Genomic DNA, 21,177 nt, shown 5'->3' on the forward strand with positions numbered 1-21,177 from the left:
TTGATCAATTTCAAATGGAAAGGGTCATTTTCTTAGTAAGCTCTTCCTTGAAAATGCATTATACAAATTTATTACAAAATGCATTAAGTTAATGCTGAATTATGCATGCTAATTATGCCACGTTTGAACATTTTCAGGTTGTCGTTTTCTTTTAATCATAACTTATTATTAATAATCTTTCATTATATAAATCTTAAGTTCAGTATATAATAGTAAAATGTACCGTTAATTTCAAGTTGAGCATAAAATATATTTTCTAATTTTCAAAATTCTACTATTTGCTTTTCAAAGCCTGAACAATACGTTTACCGAAAATAAGAAAGGTATTTTAAAAGTGTTTTCTTAAATATTAGAAAGATTACGGTTTGATCCTAACTTGTATTGTGAATAAGATCGTGGGTTAGAACTGAACTTGAAATTACAACACTACAAAAAAAACTCCATATCGCCATTAGTCTCACGACTTTAAAATGTGTCTACTAGGAAGACGTTTTCACACCGTTATAAGGAATGTTTCGTTCCTTTCTCCAACCGATGTGGGATCTCATAATTCACTTTCTTGGGATCCAGCATTCTCGCTAGCACATTGCTCAGCGTCTGTCTCTGAAACCATTTGTAACCGTCAAGCCTACTGCTAGTAGATATTGTCCATTTTGGCTCGTTACATATCATCGTCAGTCTCATGGTTTAAAAGCGCGTATGCTAGGGAGAAGTTTCCACACTCTTATAAAAAATGTTTCGTTCTCCTCTCCAACCAATGTGGGATCTCACAATCCACCTCTCTTAGAGGCACAACGTTCTCGCTGGCACACCATCAATGTCTATCTCTGATACCATTTGTAAGTGCCCAAGTCTACCGCTAGTAGATATTGTCTATTTTGGCTCATTACATATCATCCCCAGCCTCACAGTTTTAAAACGCATCTAATACGAAAGATTTCCACACCCTTACAAGTAATGTCTCCTCTCTAACTGACATGAGATCTCACACAATTCATTAAAAATCTATTTAGAGAGATAATTGAATGAGAGAGAGGGAGAGAGAGATTGAAGAGATGAATGAAATTTGAATATGGAATAAGATGGGAAGGCCGAGTTGGTCCTTTGCATGCAATATTCGAATATGAAACAAAGGAGAAAAAAAATACATTCAAACACACTGAGTTTGTTACCAATTAACACTCAGATCCAATATCATGGACAACCAAATCCATGTCAAAATTATTCATACATATTTTCTACCCTAATAATAATTTCCCTATAAACCTAGTTTATATTTTTATATATGTTATTAATATATTAAACGATATATATATATATATATATATATAATTTTTTTTTTTTTGGATCATTAAAATCCAGCAATAGTTGTGTTCATTTTTCCATCCTTATTATGTACAGCAACCTCATAATATCATTAATATTGGCTTTTTCTCCACTCAACTGTACTTCCTATAATTAGTATTTTGTATATTTTCCATTTTTCTTTTTTTTTTCTGGGACGCACACACCATGTAGAAATAAATTTCCTCTTCACTTCCACATATCCACTTGGTGACTCGACGGCGATGCCCGGGCAAACTCCGGTGCTATATCTTTATGGTCACACTCCGGCCCGGCGGAGCTCGGGGGCACTTGAAATATAGCACCATCAGAATAGTTGGGTTGCTTCAAATCTTGATCGTTGCTGAGCTGAGAAGCTACAAATTTTTCCATTACTCTCCAATCTGTCACGTGATCCATTGCGTGCTCCATGCCATAGAGCGGGGCGAGGGCGGTGTCTCGGTCATAGGCGTAAGGGAGGAGAGAGTTGGCGGTGGGGACGGAGGACGGGGGAAGTTTTGGGCTCTCGAGATGAGGGAGTTGGAGGAAGACGGGGTCGTGCGGCGGCGCATGGAAGTGCAACTCTAGCTCTTGCTTGCAGGGATAAGAAGGGTGGCGAAAGATTTGGGTGGTCGGGGAATCGAGCTCCGGCATGAAGGAGACTTGGTCGTCGTACCAGCACGGTGAGCCATAGTCACCGCCCTTTCTCACCGTTGGCATCCTCTTCTTGAAAACCCTGCAAACAACCCATCCTTCTTCCTGGTACATTGCCAATTTTATTGAAGGAGTTGTATTAGTATAATATGGAATTTATATGAATGATCATTTATTTCAATTGGGTTATGCATAACTTCCCTCATCATTATGATCCATCCTTGATTATATGTTCATGGAAATTAAAGAAACATGTGTACAAACATATCCAAATATAATGGGACACAGCTACTAGGTATTGTCATCGCGTTTGCTAGAAAGACGTTTTTATACCCATCTCACAACAAACAGTTGTTAAGAATCCTGACTATCTACAATGGTATGATATTGTCCACTTTGAACATAAGCTCTCATGGTTTTGTTTTGAGCTTTTCCATAAGGCCTCGTACGAACGAAAATGTATTCCTTACTTATAACACTCATGATCATTTTCTAAATCAGACAGCGTGGGACTCACTCACAGTTATAAACAAATAACTTTGTTTTTCATCCAAAATAGTAAAAAAGGTAAAAGAGTTACCTGAGGAGTTGCATTTTCATTAGTTTCGAGTCTATATTCGTGCATTATCCAATCTGATTTTTGTCCATTGGGAGCTCTTCCTTTATAGAAGACTAAGGTTTTTCTCATCCCAACCAAACAATGTCGAGCATAAATAGCTTTGTCTCTTCCAGTTGCTTTCCAAAACCCAGCTTTAGTAGCTCGATTTGTGCGTGTTCCTGTCGGATACTTCTTGTCTTTGTGGCTAAAAAAATACCATTCATTCTGATCTTCACTTCCAGCCAGCTTACATAGTTCTACACAAACAAAAACAAAACAATCCTCAATATTTGGACCCAAAAAAAATGTTTTTTTTTTTTTAAAGGTATTCCACAAAGTATCAAAACCTTGAAGATCCCATGGCTCGATTCTGTAAAGGTCAACATCTTTGATGATATCCAAATCAATTCTTTTGGAAGCAACCTTCTTCCTCAGGTAATAATCAACCAATTCTTCATCTGTTGGGTGAAACCTAAAGCCTGGGGGAACATGTGGAATACAGTTCATATTCACTTCTGATCGATCCACTTACAAACCCTGCATGGATTATGATAACACAAATTATATTAATTAACCCAAATAATCAAAGCTTGAGCTTCAATTCTCTTAGGATAATCAAGGTTGTTTCAAAGTAATCATAGCTTTAAATATTAAACCAAACCCTACCAAAAGATGGAAGCAATCGAGTAGCAAGCAAATTAAACTCAAAATGATGCTAAAAAACACACACATTCATAGCTTAATGTTTTCGCCTAGTTAGGTTAAATTTGCGAAGTGAAAACATTACAATAATAAAAAAACCATTGTTAGGAATCATAACTCTCCACAATGATATGATATTGTCCACTTTGAGCATAAGCTCTCATGACTTTGCCTCACACCAATGAAGATAGTACTCATGATCATTCCCTAAATTAATCAAGGTGGGACTCACTCCCAATAATCCTCTTGTAAACATGATCATGTCTAGTTCCTTAAACATAGACCCATAACAAAGAAGTGAAAGAATGATATGAAGAAGAAGAAGAAGGAAGAAGAACCTCGAGGAGTTTTGAAAGTTGCAAAAGGCGTATGCAATGGCGTGTGTTCTTGTGTCGGGGTGTGTTGTGTTTGTTGTCGTCCGTGTGTGGAGGGAGAGAATTGAGGTCCCGAGAAGAGGAAAAGTAAAGGAGATGGAGGGAATGGAAAAATGGAGGGGAGAAAGGGTTAAATAAGAACCCCAAACCATTTGTGTGCTTCTTCTTCTTCTTCTTCTTCTTTTATTTTTTAATGCTTTTAAAAATGTGGGGAGCTTGATTGCTACAAAAGCTTGGAAAGCAATAAAAAAGGGTGGCGCTAAAATGGCTCATCTCACAACCAGCAACCTCTTACAACACACCCACCACCAACTGATGTAGACTATAAATAAAACACAATCTTTTTTTTTTTTTTTTTTTTTTTTTTTTTTTTTTTTTTTTTTAACAACTCCAAGAACACACCCACCACTGCTAAAAAGCTCTCAAATCACTCCAAAGGACAAAAAGTGAATATTACACATCATTTTAATTCACATCATTATTAAACTAATGATCATCATTAATATCTAATTATTTTCTATTCCCGGTGCTCGCCTCCCAAACTTAACATCATCCTCTCTCTCTCTCTCGGTCCTCGTCTCTTCTAGATCCATTTTCATTTATTTATTTTTCTGTTTGTTAGGTTGGAGAAGAGAACAAAATATTCTTTATAAGAGTGTGAAAACTTATTTCTAACCTACTCATGGTAAAATGGTAAGACTGATGTCGATATGTAATGGGCTAAAACGAACAATATCGGCTAATAGTGAACTTATATTGTTACATTTCTCTCTTTAAAACATTATTCGTCTGGAATATAGTTTTAGCGTTTTAATTGTTGAGGTTAATGGTTCTTGTCTCATTTTAAGTGTACGGTATTTTACTAATAAATTCTATGCAATTAGGATAATTTATTAAAATTATTAATATAAATAATTTAATATTCTAATGAAAAATATATATTTTAACTGATTAAATTATACTTAAATTCAGTATATTTTATTGAAAAGAATTTAAAAGATAAGATATATAAAATGGGAAGATGACATTTACAATTTTTAATTGATAAAAGCAACGTATTATTAAATAAAAACAAAGGACAACAGTTTATCTTTCAGATTTAAAAAAAAGAAACCAACATTTACCGACCCATTTAGAAAACACTCATTTTATCATCTTATTGAAACAAAATTATGATCACATAAAGAAAGAAAAGCAATGGAATATCTAAATACAAAGTCAGACAAAAATATCTTAAAAAACAAGCGAATGTGTGTGTATATATATATGTATATATATACAGTAATTGAACAGTATAAAATCATTTCTGTTCCATGTGGCCTTGTGGGGTTCTTCGCACGTACCATTTCTGTCTTATAAAAAGAACCAAAATTTAATGTACCCCCACCAACACATACAATTACATAGACAGCCAGCCAGCCAATAAAAAACTTAACTAAAAAGTGCAAATATTTAAATGCCAAATTCATAAGTTTTTTTGAAATATTTTTTTTCTTTTAAGGTTGGTCACTTTGTTTTTAATATCCGTTCAAAAGTTGTATTCTTATTCTTGATCATTTATAGACTTTTTAAAACTCAATCTTGAATAAAAATTAATATGGCAGTAACTAAAACACTTTTTTTTAATTAAATTTGAAAAAATTACATTTACATTCATCAACTATTGGTCAAATTTTATAATTATTTTTCTATTTTAAAGATAATTTTAAACGTTTATAAAAGTTCCAAAAAAGAATAGATATTTACGAAACAAAAGATAAAAACTTTAAAAGTGTTTTTTTTGTTTTTTTAATTTATGTATATATATATATATATAATTCACCCAAGTCTCTGTTGCACGCGGGCTCTGGTTGGTCGGTCCGGTCCGCATTTAAATTTTTTTAATTAGTTTTTGTATAAATAATTTTTAAGAAGCTTAGTGGGTCCCACTGGTAACCGACCAATGGAGAATACGATGGGGACACCTCTCCCTCCAAATCCTAGAATTAATTATTTTTATGTTTTATTTGAAAAAGGAAAGGAGCGGCTCGGCTATGTGAGCGGCTAAGCCAAGAGAAGGAGACCAGCTGGCGGTTATTTTGAATGCGTGAATTTCCGTGCCGAGGGACCATGGTGGAGACTCGGGCCCAGCTGAACAGAATGATGTCTTCGGGAGTGAGTACGTGGCGGCTAATGGTCCGGCGTGGGCTAGTCCATGATCATTAGGCTCACAATACCGGGGTGGTAAAATAGAAAAAGGAAAATATATGGGGCCCAGCCGTTATCCTATGTGTGGGTCCCGCAGGCGGGCCATAGGGTTTGCTTTTTTGCCAGAGAAGCTCACATGCCACGTGTCCCACACTATTTGATGATCGAGAATGCTGATAAGTCAAGTCACGACTTTCTGGTTTTTTTTTTAATATTTATTTGTCTCCATATAATAAGGCCGGTTACGCGCCTAGGGATAATGTGGGCCACTAAATTAAATATCAATATTATTTAGGGTAGATTATAAATTGAGTTTCTCTATTTTGATCAACACTTTACTAGACTATACTTCATATCTAATTTTCCCATCTATTCTTCCTTTTTCTTATATTAAATTATAATTATGTGCTAATTTAAATACATCTCAATTCATTCAAATAATATATTATTTAACTAAAATGTCGAATCTCCCAACTCAAAATACTTACGATTTTTATATCTACCTTCTTAATTTATCTTTAATTGATCTATGAATATTATAGGTCTATAATCTGTAAATTTTTAATATAGCGTTTAAAATTAATTTTTTTTTTGTCTAATAAATCATTCATTCCACCCGACCTTACATTTTGTTATTGAAAATTTTAGAACTTACTAATTATGTTTACTTAAAAAATGAAAATAAAACATAATTTTCAAAAACCTAAAACTAAATAATTATCAAATCTCATATGGATTATATTTGTTTACTTATTTTTATTTTTACATATTGTGTCAAATTATTATTCATTCATCTTAACTCAACTTAATTAGAACATAAATTTATGGAAAATTTAAATTCTGAAGTCTAAAATAATTAATTAAATAATTAACCAAGACATTATCATCATTGAATTAATTTTTTTTAAAATAATTTAATTTAATTAACATTTTTTTTCTTAAAATCATAACAATTATTTTTTGGTTTCTTTTGTTCCGCTTTGTTTCTGAGGAAGTACAGAATTGAAGCAAAAGTTTCACACGTGAGCCAAGTGTCATTTCTGGCCCCACATCATGCTTGCGTGGCATCATTTTTTTTAAACGAAGAAAAAAAAAAAGAGGGTGGAATTAGTAACAATAATAATGATTTAAAGTTTTAATCGATTAGAGATTTAACAAACAGCATTTTGGTAGGGTAATCAAGTAGTAATTTCCGCATAAATTATGACCCATTACTAATTTTATTTAAGAACTGAGTGTTTTAACACTTTCAAATTCTTTACACAATCGAAAATGGTCCTTTTTTTTTAATGTCGTTTATCATTAATTAGGTCAGATATGTTGGGAAAATGTTGGAATTTTATTACCATCTAACTATACATAATTATAATTGCCAATCATTGTAATATGTCTTCCAATATATATATATATATATATATATATATATATATATATATATATATATATATATATATATATATTTGTAAATATAACATAATGAAATTTGTAAATATAACATAATGAAATTCTTAAATATTCCATTTATTAAAAAGTGTTAGATATGGATATGTACACAGATACATATAAATCTAAAATTAATAATTGTAATAATTATTAAAACTCTCCAATATCATAAATTTATTAATTTCCACCTACCGTTACATAAATTTATCTTCTCTTAAACACTCACTCATTTACCTCAAATTAAACACCAACACTAATTAATTATATTGAATAACAATATTTTCACTTTTAACATTTGAAAATCAAGATAAATGGTAATTTTGAACCAGCCCAATATTTAATTATTGAATTCAATGAATAAAAATGCAAACTTTAATTATTTGAATATTGTTCGTATATTTGACCTCGACTATGCTCGAATAAGCAATTTAAACCCTAATATAACAACTTAAAACAATCCAATTCAATGATGATTTAAATAATCAAAGAATTCACATAAAACCCAAGTAGTTGAAATTAAAAAATATGTATCTGATTGAACTAAAAATAATAATAATAATAATTGAGGCACTTGAATTAATATCTGAATGTTGAATACAGAAAGTTGATGAGAAATAGGAAGTGGAACAAATGGTGGGGTTGAAAATGTTGATGATTATGGTTATAAAGTCATTATTGTTTTGGTTCCCCACGTTCAACAGAGATACATATAATACATATTCCAAAAAAGGGTTCCTCTTACATATTTTCAATCCCAATATGAGAGCCAGAGGCTTGTATCATAAGATTAATCCAAATTCTTGAGCTTTTCAATCCCAATTCCATCCCTTCTATGATTGCAAGCTTGTTTACCCAAGAACACTCTCGTAAAGATTGAGAATTTAAAATCTTTCTTAATAAGAACAATGGCTCTACTCTCTCGTATTCGGGCTTCAATTAGATACCAAGGTTGTTCTACTCTCTCATATTCGGGCTTCAATTAGATACCAAGGTTGTTCTACTCACTCATATTCGGGCTTCAATTAGATACCAAGGTTGTTCTACTCTCTCATATGGCGAAAACGCAGGCAGCCACTAAAAGCATTTGAGATTTGATGTGAGGGTTCAAACAAGATAATTAGATTGACCCAAATAGTGATTAAAGAATTAATAATAATAATGATGAAACATCAAAATCAGCGTAGTGATAAGACATGGACCAAAAGGGTTTTGTGGGTGTAAATATTATGTGTATACCTAAAAAGGAGAAATATGGAGTAAAGATTTGGCAAACATGAAGACACACGTAGCAAATACGCTAAAACAAAACAACAAGCTAGCAGCTATACCTTAACTTTATACGTTTTTTGTGTATATAATTATTTCATTGAATTGAATACGACCATCTACCTGCATTTTCCTTTCATTTTTCATATGCCTTCATTTCATTCATTTTTATTAGGATCATGGTGTGTTTGTTTGGAAAGTTTTGGTTTCCATGAATTATGTTTGTTCACTTGCTATGTTTTTTTGTTGGTGAGATCCCACGTCGGTTGCGAGGAGAACGAAGCATTCTTTATAAGGATGTGCAAACTTTTCCCTAACAAACGTGTTTTAAAATCTTGAGGGGAACCCCAAAAAGGAAAGCTAAAAAATGACAATATATACTAACGGTGGACTTCAGCTGTTAAAAATGGTATCGGAGCTAGACACCGAGTAATGTACCAGCGAGAAGGTTGAGCCCTAAAGGGGTGGGCACGAGGCGGTGTGTCAGCAAAGACGCTGGGCCTTGAAGGGGTGAATTGGAGGTCCCACATCAACTTGGGGAGGGAACGAGTGCGAACAAGGACGTGGGTCCCAGTAGATTGTGAATCCCACATGGACTTGAGTGGTTACATTGTCCTTGTGCTCTAGTATATCTTTGTAAAAAAGATGTTAAATTACGCATTTAGGCTTAGAACGAACTTTGAAATTTGTGTCTTTCATTAGTTATTACAATCTAACACATACATGGATACTTTTAAACTTTTAAGGTCAAATTAGGAATGAGAGCTATTAAACTTTAAGGAGACAAAGACTATAGCTCCAACCTAATTTCAACTATATTAAAATTAAAGACAACAAAAAAACATGAGACGTTCATTTTCAAAGAAATAATCAAAGTTAGAAATTTAGAACCCTAAAGACAATACGTTAGTTGCTTGGGTTTGAGTATTTGACCGTTGACTACATTAGTCAACCACACTATTGGAGCACCAAATCACATGCTCCAATCAAGAGGCATCATTTTGTGTTTGTTGGTTATTGGCGTGGAGACTAATTATTACCATTTTTTTTTAAAGAAAAAAAAATCTAAATACATACTTAAAAGAGTCTAACAGCATAGTTTTCTTCTTCTCAATGCCTATTACTTACTGTATTTGGTTTGATATTGATACCGTACATGGCTTTCAAAGTCGTGATAATATTATTGTCGAACATTATCAAAATATTTTGAAGCATGAATATATGACCCTTTACGTGTTACATTTATTATTCATGCAATTTGGTCAATGAGTGAATATCGAGTATTCTTACATTTATTAGTAGTAATATAAAATCGTATTATTGGGGACTTTTATGCTATAGCTAATCGAATAACAAGAGTAAAAAGATGAACTTTTTATTAAAAATATCTAGTTAATATGAAATCATTGCATGATCCTTCAAGAGTCGTGTTATTATTCCATTATTTAAGTTTGTGGGGGTGGGTTCCATAAGCAATAAGGGCATAAAAAACTAAGGCCAACTGCCCCTATTTTGCATTCACATCTTTGAGCTCATACCACCAAAGTGTGAAACCAATGTAGATTTAGATTCGGATTTGGATTTTGTTAGGTAAGATTTATGAGATCACTTCACTTCTCAATCATGTGTTTTCTTTAATTATTAGTTTCATATCATATGTTCATATTTCTTCAACATACCCTACACCGTTTATTTCCCCAATAATCCTTTCATTTACTTGAACATTATTATATATTCGAGGTAAAACATTCCCATTCATTCTTAATTTTTTTTTTTTTTCGGGTTTCATAAAATTATAGAGATTAAATTTACAATTTAACAACTTTTTAAGGTTGAGTTACTATTTTGGTTCTAATTTATTTCTCTTGAACTTAATTTAAATTTCAACTCTTTGGGTTTTAATTTTAAAAGTTTAGAATACCATTTTCGTTATTTGTAATTCCAAGTCGTTTAAATTTATTATTATAAATCATTACCACAAAATATGACATGTTTTTTTTAAAAATAATTAAAGAAAGAAAGTACTGTGGACCTCATTTTACTCATTTGTTTTCTATCAATTTTGCCTCTTTCAGAATCATGACACAATGGATTACTTTCAACCTTAAAATCATGACATATCTCAACAATTATTTTTATGATAAAAATAATTTCATCAATCTATCTCAACATATGTGGACCTCATTAAGAGTATGGTTTTCTATCCTAATATTCAAGCACAGTAACCCTGCTTTGAAGGATGCCACAGCCCATAATTCAGGCCATTACAGGCCGCCATTGAAGCTTCCCTCATCAATATACGTTTTCAAAAGACTATATCTAATGACCATTGGGCTTAGAACTTACCAAAATTTTTGTTTCACAAGGAAAAGTTTACAAAATTCAAATGAAATCAGTTCGATTAGTCTTTTTCTTCTTTTTTTTTTTTTTTTTTTTTCTTTTTTTTTAAAAAAAGGACAGAACGAGTACTCCGGGGCCTCCATGATCGGAATAGTAAATGCAAATCCGGTCAGTGGGCTTACGTTGGTTTTTTTTTTTTTAATTTTTTCATGAATAAATCTAAAATATAATGATTATTTATTTAAGGTGTGAACAAAGAAACGTCCGCTGGAGTAGCTCAGTTGGTTAGAGCGTGTGGCTGTTAACCACAAGGTCGAAGGTTCAACCCCTTCCTCTAGCGATTTCTTTATTTTAATTCTGAACTGATTTTTCATTTTCTTTCATATGATATTCTAGCAGTTTGCAGATTGAATTGTGCATTCAATTTATTGTTATCATTTTTCTTTTCAGATTTAAGGACTAAAATATCTGAAAAATCACCTTGACATTGATCACCACTACTTACAAAAATAGTGAGTTTTTTTTATTTTTTGATTTTTATGTTCTTTTTTGGGTGAAATTTTAGTCGTTCCTCCAAGATGCATATAATAAATAGATATTTTGGCTTCCTCGGTTGGGAAATTAATTATACATTCAAAATTGATTCAATTGGGTCGAAATTTAACAAATGGACAGCCAAGTACTTGAATAAGTACACCTTGCTTGAAGGGCTAAGTGTCCCAGGAACAGCAATCATCTTTGCACAAACATGGCATAATTTAATAACACCAAGCCCCTGACCCAACAGACAAAGAATCGCAGGTTGTTCAAAACAGGAACCAAAATCAAGCAGCAACTTCTTGCTCCTTGGTAGCAAGCTGGTTCTGGATGTGCTGAGGTACCACATCGAACTTGGCCAATTGCATTGTGTATGAAGCTCTCCCTTTTGTCATCCCCCTTAGCGTACTGACGTATTGAAACATCTCTGCTAGAGGAACCAGCGAATCCACCACCTGCATTCATTCAATTCAAAGCTTTGTTCATTGAATGCTTGTTTATTGACCAAAGCAATTATGTGTGGTTATTGTGGCATACCTTGAGACCCCCAGGCTTGTCACCAAAGCTGTTGATCTGTCCTCTCCTGGAGTTGAGATCTCCAATTACGTCTCCAAGATGTTCCTCTGGGGTCACAACCTCAACTTTCATGATTGGTTCGAGCATTTTAGGACCTGCTTTCCTCATCCCTTCCCTGAAAGCTCCCCTGGCTGCAAGTTGAAAGGCCAACACACTTGAATCTACATCATGGTATGTACCATCAACGAGCACCGCGCGAACGTCAACCACGGGAAAGCCAGCAAGAACCCCATTGCTCATACACTCTTCCAATCCCTTGACCACCCCAGGAATGTATTCTTTTGGCACTGCTCCTCCCTTGATTTCACTTTTGAACTCGTATCCACAGCCTGCTTCCATGGGTTCGAACCGCACTGTAATATCAGCAAACTGTCCTTGACCACCGGATTGCTTTTTGTGCACATACTTCACTTCCGAAATTTTCGAAATACTTTCTCGGTAGTTAACTTGCGGCGCACCGACATTAGCTTCAACCTATTTAAACCAAATTGTACTGTTAACAAATTTTCTGCAAAATGGACTTTCAAGCAATAAAGATTTTCATGGTTAGGAGTAAAATGAGAAGCAACAAATACAAACCTTGAATTCCCTCTTGAGCCTGTCAACAATGATTTCAAGATGCAACTCTCCCATGCCTTCAATCACAGTCTGGTTAATCTCTTCATCACGTGAGAAGTGGAACGATGGGTCTTCTTGAGCCAGCTTGATTAAACCAGTTGCCATCTTATCGACATCAGCTTTAGTTTTGGGCTCGATTGCAACCTTAATCACAGGATCAGGGAAGTCCATCCGTTCAAGTACAATAGGCTTATCTGGATCACACAGGGTTTCACCAGTAATGGTATCTTTAAGACCGGCAAGAGCAACAATATCCCCAGCAAGGGCCACCTTTACATCCTCTCTGCTGTTTGCATGCATTTCAAGAAGTCTACCAATTCTCTCTTTCTTTCCTTTGTTCGAATTCAATACATAAGATCCTGCAGAAAGTTTACCTGCGTATACTCTCACAAATGTCAGTGATCCTACGAAAGGATCACTCATGATCTTGAAAGCTAGTCCTGAAAATGGTTCGTCATCACTGGCAGCCCTCTCAACTATCAGTTCTGGGTTCTCCGGGTCAGTTCCCTTCATGGGCGGCAACTCAACCGGTGAAGGTAAATAGTCCACAACAGCATCAAGCAATGGTTGGACCCCCTTGTTTTTGAAAGCTGAGCCACACAATACAGGAACAAAAGAAGCAGATATCGTCCCCTTCCGAATAAGCCTCTTAATGGTCGACTCATCAGGTTCAATTCCTTCCAAGTAGTTATCCATGGCTTGATCATCCAACTCGACAACAGTCTCAACCATCTGAGATCGATAGTCTTCAGCGAGATCCTTAAGATCTTCTGGAATATCTTCATACGCAAACTTAGCACCCAACTCTTCTCCCGACCAAACTATAGCTTTCATCCTCACAAGATCAATAACACCCTTAAAGTTATCTTCAGAGCCAATTGGTAATTGAATAACAAGTGGCTTGGCACCCAAATTTGTGACAATCATGTCTCTTGTTCGGAAAAAGTTAGCTCCAAGGCGATCCATTTTGTTGACAAAGCAAATTCTGGGAACTCCATACTTATCAGCCTGCCTCCACACAGTTTCAGATTGTGGTTCAACTCCAGCAACACTGTCAAATAGGCATATTGCACCATCCAACACTCTAAGCGCACGCTCCACCTCAAGTGTAAAATCAACATGACCCGGTGTATCAATAATATTAATACGGTGTTTGTTCCAGAATGTAGTAGTTGCAGCAGAAGTAATGGTTATTCCTCTTTCTTGTTCTTGCTCCATCCAGTCCATTGTCGCCGTTCCCTCGTGTACTTCCCCTATCTTGTAGTTTCTCCCTGTGTAGTATAGAATACGCTCTGTTGTAGTCGTCTTACCGGCATCAATATGAGCCATGATTCCAATGTTCCTATAGTCTTCTAGCGGGACCGAGCGCTTTCCATCTGCAAACAAAAGATGAAAATAAGTATATCCCTATTGAGAAGCTTCCTTGCATAACTTGTAATTGTGAAAGAGTAGAAGGCTGTCTTAGAGAAACATCAAACTAGAAAATTCAGTGTTTGCATAAACATTTGAAAAATTGTAACCAAGGCCACATGTTGTTGAAAAGCAATACTCAAGGTGTTTCAAGAAACAATGACCATTATGAAACTCACCCCTGCAAGAAATGAAAAGCAAAGAATTGAAAAGAAATAGCTCATAGCGGTCATATAGTCCTAATACTTCAGAACACATCCAATTCTGTAGGCTTTCGTAATTTAAAATATGAAGTGGGTATTATTGCAATGAAGGACATTGAATGGAGCCTCTTTCTCGGAACCAAAGTTATTCACATCAAAATTGAAAGTATGTTAAAACATGCAAGTAAATAATACATTCAATAGCTATGGAGCTTCCCGCATTCAAAACCCTGGCATATAAAGTAATCCGAAACCCCAATTTAAAAGTGATAATTCGCCATAGAAGAACAAGGGGGGGGGGGGGGGGGGGGGGGGGGGGGAATAATACCTTCGGCGGCCATAGCAAAGACAGAGAGGTTGCGTCTGTTCTTACAGAGGTTTGAGGGAGGTGATGAGGCCAGACGAAGGTTTCTACCGAAAAATTGGGAGCGGGAAGACAGAGTAAAGGAAGAGAAAGTTCGCGAAGAACGAAGTAGAAAGGGAGTTCGAAAGAGAGGCGATGCATGCCTTCTCTGAGAGCCATTGAAATTGCACACAGAAGAAGCTGCTCTCATTGACTCTGCCGCCATTATCGTTTTCCTATCTCTCCGTTTCTGAGAGAGAGATTTGGAACGGCAATGGAGTTTTAGAGTTCGTGAAATAGAGCGGCTGAGTTTTCTTCGGATTACGGCCAGTAGATAAGATCTCCAAATTCTTCATTTTAGAAATTATTTTTTCCGGGAACTACCCTCGTAAATCACGATAATAACCCAATTGCCCCAACTAATATGTATTTTTTGAAGCAACATTTATAGTTTAATCCAAGGTTATAAAATTATTTATTGTAAGATAGTAATTTAGAAAGAAACTAAGGGCAAAACTGTAAAACATGCCACTTTTGAACTGACAATGGGCCAATAAAGAGCAGGTTTGGAAGGTGCCACATAGCCTTGTAATTCCACACCGCAGATTATAGATGTGGTTTTCCAATTCGAACCCGAAATCACTCTCACGTGTGTACCGTATACATATCGTTTTTGTATTGTATAATATGAGGATATGCTACTAATTTAATTTGGAGTTGTATAAATAATAGCTTCCTTTACCGAACGGCAAAAGCAATGGGCTGGGTCGTACCAAGTAGGCCGAGCCCATTAGAAGCTCTAAGGAGAGCCCGTACTTGGGCCCATTACTTGGCCCATTAAATATTTGGGCTTTAGATTCTTGGGCTTCTCTTACGATAAAAAGATTTGGGAAAGGATCTTAAGCCAACATTTTAAAGATAAACTAACAATAGATGCATTTGATAATTTAGGTGTCTTTTACATGATAATAATTACATTCTCCTTTCCTTTCAAGTTCTCAACAACCAAATAGAAACAGAGAAGGAGAGAAGTGGGTATTCCAAAATGGTTTACAGTGAAACCCACATTGGTTAATTTAGTGGAAGATCATCCGTTTAAAATTAAAGAATAGTATATCAATTGGTACAAGGTCTTTTGGGAGTCTTTTGGGAAAGCCCAAAGCAAAGACATGAGAGCTTATACTTAAAGTGTATAATATCATACCATTCTAGAAAGTCGTGATTTCTAAACGTAGCTACTTGGGACCTTAGCCTTCACATTGACTCCATTACCAATAATGAAGATGGGGGAGGTTGGGGGCAGTTACACTGGTTTGACTAGACAGAGTATGGGAAAGGTGTGTGGCATTACTAAAATTGTGGGTTCCAACAAGCCCCATGTGCCCGTCGTCCTATCAGATCCCCTTTTTTAGTTGTGAGCCTGTGCAGTGGCCTCTGCAGCAGCAGCACCAAGAATACAGAATGGGGGACGTTAACTAACAGGGCACATAAAGCTAATCGACCATACAAACAAACACAAAAGTTTACATAACTTAAAGCTTTCCATTGCAAAATCACTATTAGAGCAAGCCCAGATAATATACAAACAAGCCTAACACACACCCAATTCCAAATACAAAATTAGTGCTTTTTGTCGGCGAAGTGATTAACAAGAGCGAGGGCATTACTAGTGACTTGAGCAACAAGTGTAATCTTCCGGCGAATCGCTGCCTTAACTTGGCCATCCAAGCGGCGGCTGGCGAACCCATCAAGGCAAGTGGTTTCATCAGTCAGGGCGGCGCTGACCCAAGTCTGGACATTACTCAAGTGCCACAACAAGTCCCCACCAGCTGTTCGACGCAAGTCCCTGAGCTCTTTCACCGACTGTCTGAGGCGGTCCACGGTATCGCCCATGTTCTCAATGCAGTCTTTCAAGGCCTGGTACTCTAGTCCTCTGACTGCACGGCCTTTAGCGAGGTTGGACACGAAGGCTGCAGCGAGACGGGACTTGTTGAGGCTGACGGAGAGGGCGGTTTGGGTGAGCTGACGGCCGCTCTGGCGGATGGAAGTGGCGTAGGCTGAGAGGGAGTGGACGCAGAGCGCCGGGTAGCGAGTGACTCTGCAGGAGGACTCAATGAAGCTGGTGGCGGTGGCTGAGTGTGTGGGTGCGGCATTGTGGAGGACTACAAGGACGAGAAGTGGGAGTGAGATCTTGAGATTTGCCATTGCTAGTCTGGAGGGAAAGGGAGAGGAGGACAGGGTATTTTATGCCACAAAAAAAGACATTTGGAAAGTATTATATAAACAATACTAGCACTCTCTAATATTTTATTATCTGTTCTTAGTTTAACAATACGTGAATCTTGTAATTTAGAAAAGAAAAAAAAAAAAAAAAAAAAAAAAAAAAAAAAAAAAAAAGAGATCAGAGACGTCCCATATGGTTTCATAAAAAGTGGGTAAGGTCTGTTTCATCATCCACTTTTGAGTGCATTATTTTCCTACCTTTTGCTTGAAAGCTGCCACTTTTTTCTCGGCCTCCTGTCTGCCATCCAACAAAAATAACTAATTCAATTTGAAAATTGAAGTGGGATTAGGTTACAAATTTACACACTAAACTTCATATTTAACATAGAGAGGTAATGATATTATGATAATCAATTACTAGTTCTATAGTTTTGGGAAGGGATTAAAGTGGATTATAAATTAACCCAACAAAATTTGATTCCTTAAAAATTATTGTATGGATGAGATAATAACAAGTAACTAACCCTCGAAGAATCCGATTCTTACATTTGAATTTTGGGGTGGATTCCAGAAAGTCCGGACACAAAGTCAAAAATTATGATGCAAATTCTCATCAATCTCATAATACCCGGATGATTTGTTCGTTCATTAAATAAATTAATCATAGGAAACGTTCATGAAATGGGTGTTATCTCGATTGGTTAGGACAAGCACCGTGTGAGTAGATATCAAGTAATAGAATGATATGTTTTTGAAGGATTCAAATAGATAGCTTAGAAAATTTCTAATGAATTCTGAAAAAAATTTGTATACTAAGTTATTGAAATACTCAGTAACTGTTCTAGTTTCTCGCAATCCAGACTACTAAGCTGCTGTCATGTACTTGAGAACAGCCCCTCGAACCTTTTCCATGAAAGCAGCAGCATCTTTCTGCATATCGTCAATGAAGAAGATTCAATTGCCAAGATCTGTGTTCTTAAGCTCTAAAGATGTTGTTTGAAGCTAACATGGTGAAAGAAGAAATTCATCAATGGCTATTACCTGGTTACCGCTTTGCGCATTGGCTATGTTTTCGTCGAGAAGGGCTAGTAGCGATCGATTGAGCTCGTTTCGTTCCACCATATCCAACAACTACAGAATAGAAGCGACATGGTCAGCATTTTGGTTGCAGAGTCAGGTATAAACAGCAGAGTGAAAGAAGAAACAGAACACATACGGTAGCTTTTACATCCTTTGATGTTAAAATTTTGGTTAAGCCTTCCCTTGCTTTTACCAGTTCGCCTTGCATTTTATCATACGCTTCTGTAACACAAAACTAAATGAAGTATGTTATCAAATGAAGCAGCCCAGGGAAAGAGGAATTGAGGTTTCAGACAGACCTATTCCTTCTTCAAGCGCTTTCTGTAATGCTTCTAACTCAATCACTCTGTCTTCCATGGCCTAAACAATCAAGGGAATTGCTTGTTTAGTTGTTATCGTGATGGCATCAATCTTCATCTAAGGAAATTTTAAAACATGACAAGAATTGACCTCAGTTTTGTTAACGGCAAATCTAAGCTCTCCCAGCTCAAGTTTTATACTCGAAAAAAACTCCTCGGTCAGCCTGCCATGATCAGACAATGTTGATATCAGAGCTGATTGAGCTAACAGAACTGGAAAAATCAGAATCCTGTTTCAATCACTAACCTGGGCCTTAACCTGGCGATTTCAAATTCAATATCCTGAGCTTCAGTATCAAGAAAATACTCAATAAGGCCAGTCACGTTGTTCGGAACTACACGAGACTATCCATGAACAGAGATGAATACAACAATCAGTAAATTTTGACTGACCAACACTCCAAATTTGGAAACAAACACAAACCCAATTGGAAAAAAGTCATGAAATTGAAAAACCCCAATTGCTAGAAGTACCGCTCGAAGCAATTGGCGGCGTTCTTTCTCTTCCCGGACTTCGCGTTCGAAAGCCTCGCGAGCTTCGGCATCCCTCTCCAGCCGCCTTGTGAACTCTCTTCGAGCGATATGGCCGGTCTGAGGCGGTCCAAAAATGCCTTCTGGGTCCTGAATCGAACGAATCTCTGATAAGGAAAGGAAAAATGGAAGTGTAAGAAGAAGAGGGAAAGATTAGAAAGATACCCATCCGACGCAGGTAATGGTCTTTGGGTTGGGGCGAGTGCGGGTGAGAATCGACGTTGATGAAACGTGGATGGTGGTGGCGGTGAAGCCGAACCTAAGAGCGGCCATTGATGGGCTCTGTGAAATAGTGAAAATGAAAAGATTGCAATTCTCAGCCACTGGTTCTTGGGTCCTCGTCTCACTCTGTACTACTCTGCAGTACTCTGCACCAGCGTTATCCGTATGCGAATGAAGCTCCCTGTGGCGGGAAATCTTAACCGTCCAAAACGTAAAAAGACAACCGTTCGTTTTTAATGGTTCTGCCGCCAACCTAAACATAACCATTACTTCTACTCATTCAAAGTATTATATCTTTGATTAACTTAGAATTTAGTCACAACTTTTTATTTATCACAAATTGGGTCTTTCCAATTTTTGTTTAATTTTAGGAAGTTCATATTTTTATTTGCATGTTTAATAAATTTTTATAATTTAAAATAAGAAATCATGTGAGACTGAGTGAATTCGGGAGACATTCAAATTTCTAATGTTTTGGTCAATAATAGAAGTCTTACGATCATAAGAGGATGTCTAGTATTTGGTCGCACCAACTTCCTTAAACACAAGCGAGTTAGTTGTAAAGTAATTAAAGATTTGTTTCCCTCAATGATGCAGTTGTGGGCTGGTTCAAACAGGCCTACGGCTATTGTAAGTGTAGTCCTTAAAAGCAATCAATGGGCTGGGCCGTAGCATTTTTGTTACTGAATTTCTATCACATCTAACACCTCAGTGGATACACGTATGTGAAGATTTTAATTTTCTCCACATATAAATCTTCAACACAAACACAACCGCTGCGTCCAATAGTTGCGTCCATAGTGTTTCGACTGCCGACAAACATATGGGACGAATCTACCATACTCCATTGCCACACAATCTAACCTTCACTCAAATGTAAGCGAAAAAAGAAAATTGGGAAGGATTTCCACGCCTTTATAAAAAAAAAATTTATTCTCCTTCCCAACTGACGAGATGGACGGAGTGAGAGTGGATGAGCTAATTGCGATCCCGGAGTTGCCCTCCAATCAAATCCCTTATTTGCTGTTCTTTCTCCTAATCTTCTGTTCTCATGTCCAATTAGGTGATCTATCCTACTCCATCACACCCAATCCTTACTCAACTCCCTCCCCAGTCAACACCCTCATTCACCTGCTAGATTTGATGATTAAAATACATTAATTCATCATACACATTTAAATTCTTTGTTCTTAAGTACTTTTCTGTAAAATCAATGAAATTAAAAGTCCCAAGTGAATGTCTTTTCCATTTACTTTCCAACAAAAAACCAATTGAATTGATTGTTGGTTCCTCATTCCCAACTCGCTTCCTTCTATGTGTCGGCGTTTCCATCCATCATTTTGCTTCCCAAATCTGTGCCATAATACTTTTTCTTAAGAATAAATGACGATTGCATTACCCACTAATGGCGTAAATAATTGAGGTAATTAAAAACGTAATCAAAGTTTATTTAAGTTCATAATTTGTTAATGAAAGAATTGAATTGGGTTGGTGAAAAGTCTCTTTTGGATATGGGTTAATGGTGTTTGAGCTAAACATGACGCTAACATGTACTTGGAGATTGAATACTTCATCATTAACCTAAGTGGTATGGTGGGTGGCAAAGTTGGTCACTTTTTAGGGTTAATTAAAATAACCCATTCGTCTTTTCCTACAAAAATTAACAAAAACATTTGGCATCCTTTTTGATCCCTCTCCACTTTGTTGCATTTATAAACATCCATCCAATTCAACTACGACCTGCCTACTTCCACAGTTCCTTTTGGGGGTTTCATTACTTTTTAAACGCAATGGGACTCTTTGTTTCAAACTCAATAAGAGAGATTCATGAATTGCGTATAGTTTAAATCATCCTACATTAATGTCTTTTATCATCAATTTAAGTACCAAATTGTAAACCCTAAGCCTAAGATGACGCATTTTTCTTAATTAATAGGGTTGTGCTTGGATTAACCAAAAGAGATGAGGATTATTTTGTCGTTAGGGTTTGTGAGATCCCTCGTCGGTTAGAGAAGGAATGAAGCATTTCTTATAAGGGTGTGAAAACCTCTCCCTAGTAGACGCATTTTAAACTGTGAGACTAACAACAATATATAACAGGTCAAAACAGACAATATCTGCTATAAATGGTATCAGAACAAGTCACTGGACGGAGCTTGAGCTGTTACAAATGGTGTTAGAGTCAAAT

The 21,177-nt window shown here is 36.1% G+C and overlaps 4 protein-coding genes and 1 non-coding gene across 5 annotated transcripts; 1 reads left to right on the forward strand and 4 right to left on the reverse strand.

The window, feature by feature from the left end:
* Positions 1-1,473: 1,473 nt before the first annotated feature.
* Positions 1,474-3,925, reverse strand: LOC111795571 (NAC domain-containing protein 7). The gene is made up of 4 exons (XM_023678080.2): positions 3,616-3,925; positions 2,923-3,112; positions 2,558-2,832; positions 1,474-2,082 (listed from the first exon to the last, which is right to left on the reverse strand). Exons 2-4 carry the CDS (start codon positions 3,080-3,082, stop codon positions 1,534-1,536), a joined length of 984 nt encoding a protein of 327 aa, XP_023533848.2. The 5' UTR covers positions 3,083-3,112; positions 3,616-3,925; the 3' UTR covers positions 1,474-1,533.
* A 7,228-nt stretch (positions 3,926-11,153) lies between these two features.
* On the forward strand, positions 11,154-11,227 carry TRNAN-GUU (transfer RNA asparagine (anticodon GUU)). Its single transcript has one exon. It is a non-coding gene; the product is annotated as a tRNA-Asn (tRNA).
* Positions 11,228-11,500: 273 nt separating this feature from the next.
* On the reverse strand, positions 11,501-14,900 carry LOC111795573 (elongation factor G-2, chloroplastic). The gene is made up of 4 exons (XM_023678081.2): positions 14,560-14,900; positions 12,580-13,994; positions 11,962-12,474; positions 11,501-11,879 (listed from the first exon to the last, which is right to left on the reverse strand). The coding sequence occupies exons 1-4, from the start codon at positions 14,798-14,800 to the stop codon at positions 11,712-11,714; spliced, it is 2,337 nt and encodes a 778-aa protein (XP_023533849.2). The 5' UTR covers positions 14,801-14,900; the 3' UTR covers positions 11,501-11,711.
* Positions 14,901-16,096: 1,196 nt separating this feature from the next.
* On the reverse strand, positions 16,097-16,926 carry LOC111795574 (pectinesterase inhibitor 9). Its single transcript, XM_023678082.2, has one exon. It carries the CDS (start codon positions 16,777-16,779, stop codon positions 16,195-16,197), a length of 585 nt encoding a protein of 194 aa, XP_023533850.2. The 5' UTR covers positions 16,780-16,926; the 3' UTR covers positions 16,097-16,194.
* A 593-nt stretch (positions 16,927-17,519) lies between these two features.
* LOC111794981 (dimethylallyl, adenosine tRNA methylthiotransferase) lies at positions 17,520-19,140 on the reverse strand. Its single transcript, XM_087123686.1, has 8 exons — positions 18,933-19,140; positions 18,711-18,857; positions 18,484-18,581; positions 18,328-18,400; positions 18,177-18,237; positions 18,014-18,099; positions 17,839-17,928; positions 17,520-17,727 (listed from the first exon to the last, which is right to left on the reverse strand). The coding sequence occupies exons 1-8, from the start codon at positions 19,038-19,040 to the stop codon at positions 17,662-17,664; spliced, it is 729 nt and encodes a 242-aa protein (XP_086979812.1). The 5' UTR covers positions 19,041-19,140; the 3' UTR covers positions 17,520-17,661.
* Positions 19,141-21,177: the final 2,037 nt, after the last annotated feature.

The sequence above is a fragment of the Cucurbita pepo genome, chromosome 5 (genome assembly GCF_057944985.1).
Source record: "Cucurbita pepo subsp. pepo isolate OVF chromosome 5, ASM5794498v1, whole genome shotgun sequence".
Lineage (NCBI taxonomy): Eukaryota > Viridiplantae > Streptophyta > Magnoliopsida > Cucurbitales > Cucurbitaceae > Cucurbita > Cucurbita pepo.

Coding starts and splice junctions, on each gene's coding strand:
- LOC111795571 (XM_023678080.2), bottom strand. CDS start 3,082: ATGAACTGTATTCCACATGTTCCCCCAGGCTTTAGGTTTCACCCAACA. Junction 2,833..2,922: donor CGAGCCATGGGATCTTCAAG/GTTTTGATACTT, acceptor TTGTTTGTGTAG/AACTATGTAAGCTGGCTGGA. Junction 2,083..2,557: donor ATGAAAATGCAACTCCTCAG/GTAACTCTTTTA, acceptor GCAATGTACCAG/GAAGAAGGATGGGTTGTTTG.
- LOC111795573 (XM_023678081.2), bottom strand. CDS start 14,800: ATGGCGGCAGAGTCAATGAGAGCAGCTTCTTCTGTGTGCAATTTCAAT. Junction 13,995..14,559: donor CTTTGCTATGGCCGCCGAAG/GTATTATTCCCC, acceptor TTTTGTTTGCAG/ATGGAAAGCGCTCGGTCCCG. Junction 12,475..12,579: donor GGCTCAAGAGGGAATTCAAG/GTTTGTATTTGT, acceptor TGGTTTAAATAG/GTTGAAGCTAATGTCGGTGC.
- LOC111795574 (XM_023678082.2), bottom strand. CDS start 16,779: ATGGCAAATCTCAAGATCTCACTCCCACTTCTCGTCCTTGTAGTCCTC.
- LOC111794981 (XM_087123686.1), bottom strand. CDS start 19,040: ATGGCCGCTCTTAGGTTCGGCTTCACCGCCACCACCATCCACGTTTCA. Junction 18,238..18,327: donor TTGCCGTTAACAAAACTGAG/GTCAATTCTTGT, acceptor TTGATTGTTTAG/GCCATGGAAGACAGAGTGAT. Junction 17,929..18,013: donor CAAAGGATGTAAAAGCTACC/GTATGTGTTCTG, acceptor TCTATTCTGTAG/TTGTTGGATATGGTGGAACG.